Source organism: Coenobita brevimanus, chromosome 74, assembly GCF_032717465.1.
Source record: "Coenobita brevimanus isolate Jiangsu-jjx chromosome 74, ASM3271746v2, whole genome shotgun sequence".
Lineage (NCBI taxonomy): Eukaryota > Metazoa > Arthropoda > Malacostraca > Decapoda > Coenobitidae > Coenobita > Coenobita brevimanus.
Window position 1 is genome coordinate 3,890,150 of NC_137027.1, and position 10,000 is coordinate 3,900,149.

At 41.1% G+C, this 10,000-nt stretch overlaps 1 protein-coding gene across 2 annotated transcripts in view; it reads left to right on the forward strand.

Moving 5' to 3' along the window:
- The window catches only part of LOC145407902 (prohormone-4-like), a 269,470-nt gene that overhangs the window by 59,547 nt on the left and 199,923 nt on the right, over positions 1-10,000 (forward strand). Inside the window, exon 2 of one of the 2 annotated variants that reach the window (XM_080278762.1) lies at positions 1,368-1,436. The exons of the other annotated variant lie outside the window; for it this stretch is intronic. Coding sequence (XP_080134888.1) covers positions 1,368-1,436 — 69 coding nt within the window. The remainder of the gene's footprint in view (positions 1-1,367; positions 1,437-10,000) is intronic. 2 annotated transcript variants of the gene reach the window in all.

Below are 10,000 nucleotides of genomic sequence, written 5' to 3' on the forward strand. Positions count from 1 at the left end.
AGGTACATTGTAGGACGATAGGGAGACAAAGGGAGGGGAGAGGGGAGGGGAGGGAGACGAGAGGCGAAGGTGGGGAAAGGAAGGAATGTCGATTGGAAGGGCAAAGGTAAGAGAGAGGTGAGGGGAAGGTGACAGAGACTGGTAATGAGATATGTTAGCAGTGTAGGGAGGGGTGGAAGGGGGTGTGGGGGAGGAGGAGGAGGTGAATAATAGAAAGATAAGCAGAGATGGAGAGGGCCGAAGGAAAGAGAGCAAAATTCTAGGTGGTGTATTAACTCCTTTCTCTATATTTTTTCCCATAGTCTTTCTCAATAAATACCACTACCCCTAATACTCTTCCATGTATACCGTCACTGTTATATTTAGGGTCATGTATACATTTCCCTTGTATACTAACCTTCCTGTCTTTCCAGATGAATGAATATGTAAACATCTGATAAGAGTCCTGTGTACTGCACAATTTTTTCCATGTGTATTTCTAAATATATTCCCTGTATTATCTAGTCCATGTATGACCCTCCTACGTATATCCACGTGTAGTGTACTCCCTCCAAGGTATTTCAGTTCCTCCGTAAACTCGTCCGACGCCTACAAACCTCTTCTTTCCTCCCCAACAGGTAAAGGTGGTGATAGACTTAATGGCCCTCCTACCACCTCTTGTGCCATCCACATCACCACATAACGTCCTCCTGTGCATACCTTAGTCCATGTATTGCCCTCCCCTGTATACTCACGTTAACACCTTACCATGTCTACCATCGCCACCGTATACCCTTCAGACACCGGCAAATACCTGCTTTCCTCCCAAACAGGTGAAGGCAGGAAGCTTCTCAGACAACCATCTTAGATCGTTTTGTCCAATGCATGTTTTAACCTCCAAGCCTCACTCACACGTACCATGGTTCATGTATAGCCCTTGCGTGTATACCCACGTTAAGTTTACGCATTCCCTTGTGTACTGTCCTCTTTGTACATCCTACTGACGCCTACAAATACCTACTTTCCTTCCACACAGGTGGTGTTGGAGAACGTCTCAAATGACCCTCTCAGGTTCTTTTGTCTCCGCATATTTTAGCTGAGCCACGCGTACCCTAGTTCATATATGACCCTCTCACGTATACCCACGTTAAGTATACACCCTCCTATGTATACCCACGTTAAGTATACACCCTCCTATGTATACCCACGTTAAGTATACACCCTCCTATGTATACCCACGTTAAGTATACACCCTCCTATGTATACCCACGTTAAGTATACACCCTCCTATGTATACCCACGTTAAGTATAGTGTACTCTCTCCTACGTATGCTAACCAGCTCATTAACCCCTCCGATGTCTATAAACCTCTCTTTTCTCCCATACAGGTGAGGGTGGAGAGCGTCTGAAAGGGCCCTACCTGCTCTACCTCTTGTCCTCCCAGCATGCTGGACCAGGTATGTCAGTATGTTTGTCTGCCCGTGTGTATGGCTCTCTCTCTCTCTCTCCCTCACTCTCTCACTTTCTGTCACTGCGTCGTCTCTGTTTCACGTTGTCTGCCTGTGTATCTCTTGCACACTGTCCCACTTTCACACACTGCGTCGTCCTTGTTGTGTATCTCTTGCACACTTTCTCACTTTCTCGCACCACGTCGTCTCTGTTTCACATTGTCTGCTTGGGGAATCTCTGTGTCCCTCACCTCACGTGGCTATGTCTCTTTCTCACGCCACTGTCTGTCACGCTAAGTATCACCACACGCCCAGTTTGTCTCTTTCTCACGCCAAAATCTCTCGTTTAAGTGTCTCTCACCACACGCCTGTTTCTCTCTCTCTCTCTCTCTAATCTCACGCAGTAGTTGCCTCTCACGCAAATCTGTCTCACGCTAATCTTTCCCACGCAGTGTTCTAGCCTCTCGCCAAAGTCTCACGCGGAAGTCTCTCTCAGCACACGCCTAATTGTCCTTTGCTTACCTCACGCAATCGTTGTTTCTCACGCAAAGCTTACTCACGCAAAAATGCCTTATGCAGTTGTCATCCTCTTCACGCCAATGTCTCTCACTCTTATTAGTCTCTCTCACACACACGCTTAAAAGGATCTTGTTTCATATCTCGCATTTTAGAGCTGTGTGTCTCTGTCTCCCTCTGGCTATGACCTCCAGTCTTTTAAATACAATGCTTCCAGTCGTCTGAGAAGGAACGGATCTTGATTTTAACTTTTTCATTTTCTCTGGAAAGGATAACGTCTTGCAAGGTCAATCGTTGGTCTTTCTTCTGCACACACACACACACACACACACACACACACACACACACACACACACACACACACACACACACACACACACACACACACACACACACACACACACACACACACACACACACACACACACACACACACACACACACACACACACACACACACACACACACACACACACACACAGAGCTTTTTTTCAACGCGCAGAAATCCTTCCCAGCGAAGGCCTCTCACTCTTTAACGTGTCTACTCTCATGTATTTACCTGTCTCTCATTCATACCTTTAATCATCATAGCTTACCTTTGATATACATTTTTACAGTGTGTTCTTTCATGCTTTTCTTTTATTCATGTTTTCATCCTTTCGTGTCTTTCTTTCGTTTTTTCTTTTTTCTGTATTTTTTCATCTTTATTTTGTATTGGTATTATCTTTGTGTCACTCCATTCCTTCTATTCTTATTATTGATTGACTTATTTATTTATTCTATCTCTGATGCCTTGGTTTGTGTTTTTGTGTGTTTTTTGACATACCTGGTGTCTTTATCCCATGTCTTTTGTTTTGCTTTTGTTTTTGCCTGCCTTTTTTTTTGCCCCTTATTTGTTTGTTTTTTGGATTTGCTGTTGGTCTTGTTTAATTTTACATACCCATTCCTTTTGTTTTTGTTTTGAATGTATTGTTTGGCTTGTGTTTGCCTTTGTTTGTTTAAATTTGCCTTGCGTTTTTTATTGTTTGTTCGTCTTATGCGTTATATGCTTCCTTTTGGCCTGGGTTTGCTTTCATTTATTTTATATTGCTTAATATTTTTCTCAGTTTATAAGTTAATGATTGATTTTATTTTCCGACTTTTTTTTTTATAGCCTGATGTGTGTTTATTTATTTATTTTTTTATATTAGCTTCTTGTTTGTTATTGTTGGCCATTTTTAAGATTCTGATACGACGGTTTTAAAAATTAATACATCTGTTTTCCATGTATTCTTTTATTTTATTTATTTTTTTTTTAAATACATCTCCATTGCCTAATTCATGCAGATTGCCTGTCACTAAAATGCCTCCAAGCTCCTCAGTCTCCTCTAATCTCCTCGCCATCCCTCCTACCAAGCCAAGCCAAGCCGCCCTCCTTCATGTACCGTCTTACTTATATACATCTTTTAATCGTGTCACATCGTGTCAAATCGTGTCAATCATTATTTGTGACTAAGTTTTGTCTGCCTGTCTTCCATCCTCTTCGTCTGCCTATTTGTATTTATCTGTCTTTCTGTCTGTCTGTCTTCCTGTTCGTCTGCCTCTGTGTATCTGACTGTCTGTCTGTCTGTCTGTCATCCTGTTAGTCTGCCTGTCTGTATCTGTTTATCTCTCTGTCTGTCTGTCATCCTGTTCGTCTGCCTATCAATACTTGTCCTCCTGTCTCTGTGTCTGTCTCTTTTCACTTCTTTATCCTCTCGCTGTCTGTGCCTTTCTTTTATTAGCCTGTATTCCTGTCTAGTGTGTTTGTACATCTGTATCTGTATGTCTGTCTGTCTGCTACACCTGTCTTTCAACTGGTCTGTCTCTCCCTGTCTTTCTGTGTTCAAATCTCTCTAAGTGTCTTTCCCTTTCGTTTTTCAGGTTCTTCATCCGTCTATATGTCTGTCTGTTGCCCCTCCGTCTGTCATTTCGTCTTCGTCCGTCCGTCCGTTTTTCTGTCTGTCTGTCTGTCTGTCTATCACCTTAAATCTTTCTGTGTGCCAATTTTACTTTTTCTGATTCTTCATCTGTGTGTCTGTCTGTCTGAATGCTGACTTACCTGGTACGCATGTTTCCCCACCCTCCTTCCCTCCTTCCATTTTTCTTTATTATTCCATTCCTCTCTTTCTTTTTCCTCTTCACCATTTTTTGCACTTCCTTCCTTCCCCTTTCTTCAAATTTGCCTTCCTTTCATCCCTTCTTCCCTTCCTCTCTCCCACCCTCCTTCATTCTTTCCATCCTTCCTTTCTTCCTTCCTTCCTTCCATTTCTTCCTTCCTTTTCTTCCTTTTCCTTCTTTCTTTCTTCATTTTCTTCCATTCATCTTTTTGTATGGTATATTTTCCTCCATTCTGTTTTCTTCCTTTTCCTTCCATCTTTTGATTTTCCTTCTTCTTCCCCTCTTCATTATTTTTTCCTTTCTCTTTTCTTTTCAATTGTCCCTTCCTTTCTCCTGCTATCCATTATCTCCCCATCCTTCTCACAATTTATTTTATATCCTCCTTCCATCTTTTTTACTGTTCTTTCGTTCTTTCCGCCTTCCCCACCTTCTTTTCCACTCCATTTCCTTTCTTTCTATTCTCCTTGATTCCTTCGTTTTTCTTCCCTTACTACCATCCTGTCACCTTTAATTTCTCCCCCAGTCTTTCCCAGAACCCATTTCCTTAGAGTTTATAAGCAATCCAATCCTACAAAAAGGTTTCGTATCCTTTTAAGTCTTGAACTGCGATACTCCCTTTTCTCCCTCTGAGGTTCATGTCGCTTATAGTTTTTCCCCTGCTTATATTTATTTTTTGTTTTCGTGTTGGAAATTCGAGAAGCTTCTGGCACAGTATGTTTTCTATTTTTTTCCTCTTTCGTAATAAGCTTTTCTTGTGATTCAGTGGAGTGTGGTATAGTGTAGTATTTATATATACATTTTTTGTACTGTATTTCAAAGTGTTAAGGGTTGTTTTAAAGGAAGAATTATACGCACATATAGAAACTGTGTCCATTGTGAGGAGACTACAGTTTCAGCCCGACTTGAATCGAAATTGCACTGTCTTTAATATAAACATAATTTCAGTAGGTGGGCACAGTTCTTCCAAAGCTTATCATTATTATTATTTCTTCTTGTCACTGCACCTATTTTAGTTATAATAGGTATCTTGTAATGTTTTAATTTTTCTCATACTATGCTTTTCTCGTGGTTTCATTGTTGTGTTATTTATTTTGCTGTACTCTTTTCACACTAACTTGGCCTAACATTGCCATCTCTCCTTGAATGTTGAGAAGTAATAAGACTGGAATATGATGCCAGTCACGGAGAAGTGCTGTGTAAAGAAGCAAAAGAGTAATACTGTCATCTCTTTGTCTTGAATGTTGAGAAGTAATTACGTAAGAACAGAATACAACGCCAGTCACGAAGAAGTGCTATGTTAAGAACCTAGAGCCGTAATAACGTCTCTTCCTGTCTTTGATTCACGTGAAATAGGCAACAGAAGGACGGAAATCTGGGCCAAGTAAAGGTGAAAGGAGTATAGTTCTCATACCGCACTTGTTTATATTTTAGTTGTCTGTGTTAATATATATCTTGTAATATTCCAGCGACTGAGTAAAGAATATTGACTTTAATATTTGGAAAGAAGACTAGCGTTGTGTGTTTATTTTTGGCTGCAGGGATTTCCTTTTAGCTGAATAAAATCGTCTGGGCCAGTTGCAATGATGTTATAATTTGTTTTTTGGAGATTATTTAAAACCCTTCCTGTCCCTTCAATCCTAATAAAAATCGTCTTAGGGTAGCAGGGGTAAATTATAGATGTATTTATGCTCAAGGATTATAGATTATTCCTTGTGGAGATTCTTTTATTGGTTTTTGATGATAATGGATGTTCTATATATACTGGAGATGATGATGAAGGTTGGGATGTGTTAGGAATGATGATAATGATGATGAAGATAAAGGTTGGTATGTGTTAGGAGTGATGAAGATGATGATGGTGATGAAGGTTGGGATGTGTTAGGAATAATAATGATGATGATGAAGATAAAGGTTGGTTTGTGTTAGGAGTGATGATGATGATGATGGTGATGAAGGTTGGGATGTGTTAGGAATGATGATAATGATGATGATGATGAATGCTGGGAAGTGTTGGGAATGATGATGATGATGATGATGATGAAGAGAATGATAATGATGAAAAATGATGAATGTTAGGAAGTGTTGTGCATGATGACGACTATGATGATAATGATGATGATAATAATGATGGTGATTTATGCAGTGAAATGAATATAAAGGTGCATACAATTTAGTGATTCCTACACAACAATATTCTGCATCTTTACTGTCTCGTTACACTTCTACAGGGTGGTTTAAGCGGCAGTTAGGCGGCATGTAACGAGGCAATTAGCACTCCTTTATTATGACGTGGTAGTTAAGGGGATAATTACACCTTTGTTACTGTTACAGCCCATTAGACAGACGCTGCTTCTCGTTAGGGGTAAATATTAAGACTGTTTTTATGGGTCTGTGTATGAGAGGATGTTTTGGACTCTCTCTCTCTCTCTCTCTCTCTCTGTGGTCTGGTCTGGTAGTAGGAAAAATGAAATGCAAGAGACATTATCGTATGGAAGGGGCTCAGACAGACTTTTAGCACACACACACACACACACACACACACACACACACACACACACACACACACACACACACACACACACACACACACACACACACACACACACACACACACACACACACACACACACTAGGCAACCATAACTATTGTCAGTGGTCGGTACCATCTTTATCTACCATCAGTACCTACCACCACCACCACCACCACCACCACCACCACTACTACTACTACTACTACTACTACTGCTACTACTATTTGCATCCGCTACCACCACCAGCTGCACTCGCTACCACCTTCAGCCACTACCACTACGACTAATACCATCAACCAACCAGACCCACTGCCATAACTAACCATACCCACTACCACAACCAACCAGCTCCACTACCAATACCACCACGACCAGCCAGACCCACTACTACCACTTCCACCATCAGCCATACTACCACCACCAAAATATCCAACATTACCACCACCACCGGCACCAGCACCAGCACCACCACCACCACCACCACCACCACCATCACCACCACCGCCACCACCCACACTCACTATCACCACCAAAATAACCACCACCACCACCGCCACCACCCACACTCGCTATCACCACCAAAATAACCACCACCACCGAAATAACCAACATTGCCACCACAACTAGCAGCAACAACCACAGCTACCACCAACCACCACCACTATCGCCTTGAACTACCAACATTGCCACCACCACCACATAAAAACAACATTTGACTTTTTACAGAAGGCTGTGTTAATTTTCACCACAAGAGCCACAACCATTTATCACGGCTACCACAGTGATTAATAACACCACAGCTACCATCATTACCTACCACAGCTACCATCATCATTACCACAACTACCACCATCATAATACTACCACAACTACCACCATCATAATACTGCCACAACTACCACCATCATTAACACTGCCAAAGCTACCGTCATAATTAACGCTACCACAACTACCACCACCATTAATACTACCACAACTACCACCACCATTAATACTACCACAACTACCACCATCTTAATACTACCACAACTACCACCATCATTAACACTACCACAACTACCACCATCATTAACACTACCACTACCATTAACACTACCACAGCTACCACCATCATTAACGCTACCACAACTACCACCACCATTAACACTGCCACAGCTACCACCATCATTAACGCTACCACAACTACCACCACCATTAACACTGCCACAACTATCACCATCATAAACACTGCCACAACTACCATCATCATTAGCTACCACAACTACCACCACCCTTAACACTACCACAACTACCACCATCATTAATACTACCACAACTACCACCACCACTAATACGATTACAACTACAACTGTTACTGCCATGACAACCACAAATACTACCACAACTAGCACAATACATCTATTTTTATCTATTAATGGATTTATTTTTCTTTTACCTCTCTGTCTGTCTGTCTGTCTGTCTGTCTGTCTGTCTCTCTGTCTCTCTCTCTCTCTCTCTCTCTCTCTCTCTCTCTCTCTCTCTCTCTCTCTCTCTGTCTATCTGTCTGTCTGTCTGTCTATCTGTCTATCCCAGTGAAAGCGAAATATCAACTAGCAATCTGCCAAATCTGCAAAGGAGAGAGAGAGAGAGAGAGAGAGAGAGAGAGAGAGAGAGAGAGAGAGAGAGAGAGAGAGAGAGAGAGAGAGAGAGAGAGAGAGATGAGCTACTGGTTTTCCCTCTTTATTTCCTCTCTTGCTTCGTGTCTTTCTTCTTCCTGTTCTTCTTTCCTCCTATTGTACGAGTATTCTCTCTCTCTCTCTCTCTCTCTCTCTCTAGCAGCGAGAGGAAAAGCATAAGAGAACGATGAAGGAAAGAGAAGGCGAGGAGGCAATTCCATCCCTACTAAGAAACAGCCCCTCGTCTGTATGTGCTGTCTGTATGTGTGTGTGCATGTTCTGTATGTGTGTATGTGTGTGTTGTCTCTGTGTACTGTGTGTGCGTGTTCTCTATGTGTGTATGTGTGTGTTGTCTCTGTGTATGAGCGTGCATTGCCTATGTGTGTATGTGCATGTTGCCTGTGTGTGTATGTGCGTGTTGTCTGTGTGTGTATGTGAGTGTTGCCTATCTGTGTATGTGAGTGCTGTCTGTGTGTGTATGTGCGTGTTGTCTGTGTGTGTATGTGAGTGTTGTCCATGTCTCAATATGCGTGTTTGTGTATGTGTAACTTGTTTTTATATGTGTGTGTGCGTGTTGCTTATGTGTGTATGCGTGGTCTATGTGTGTACATGTGTGTATAGTCTGTGTATTTATCCTCAACCACTTCAACTCGAGGACATTTATTGCATTTTACTCTTGGCAGATAGAGGCGGTTTTTTTTTTTTTTTTTTTTTTTTGCTGAGGGACTTTGAAATTTTGGTGTTAGGCATACTCTTCATATACTCCTTACACACACACACACACACACACACACACACACACACAATACGTCCTCGGAATGAAGGGTCTCTATATCAACCTTCCACAACACAAACTTTTTTTTTATTTCCTTAAGTACGGCGACATCTTTGTGTGTGTGTGTGTGTGTGTGTGTGTGTGTGTGTGTGTGTGTGTGTGTGTGTGTGTGTGTGTGTGTGTGTTATTCTTGCTCTTTACAGGCCTCTTTCTTTCTTTCTTTCTCTCTTTTCTTTTTCTGCTAGTGAGAGAATTTTGGCACTGTAGAAATTATAATACACTTGGTCAAAAGAATATCGCTCACAAGACTGATAAACCCATGAATGATTAATACAGCTCGTAATGGCTAAAGGATAGTAATGTATTTTCATGTAGGCGTTCATGTAATAATAATAATAATAATAATAATAATAATAGTAATAATAATAATAATGATGATGATGGTGATGATGATGGTGATACTGATAGTGATGATGATAGTAGTAGTAGTAGTAGTAGTAGTAGTAGTAGTAGTAGTTGTAGTAGTAGTAAAAATTAAAAAATAATAATAATAATAACTAGAAAGTACTCAGAGAGCGCATACCTCCGCCCATGCCATTGCCATTAAAAAGGATCCGGATCCTCCCCCAAATTTAATCAGTTCTTTCTTGGTTCATGGCCCACCTTTCCACAAACTTTCATTGAAATTCATCGAAAAATTTTGGATTTATTGTGCGGGATACTCCGGATCCGGATCAGCCCTCAAATTTAATCATTTCTTCCTCGGTCCATGGCCCATACATCCACAATGTGTCATCAAAATCCATTCATAACTTTTTGAGTAATCCTGTCAACAGACGGACAGACAAACAAACTGACAAACAAAATATAGGATCCGGATCAGGATCCAGACCAAAATTTAATCAATTCTTTCTTAGTCCATGGTCCACCTTTCCACAAAATTTCATTGTAATTTAT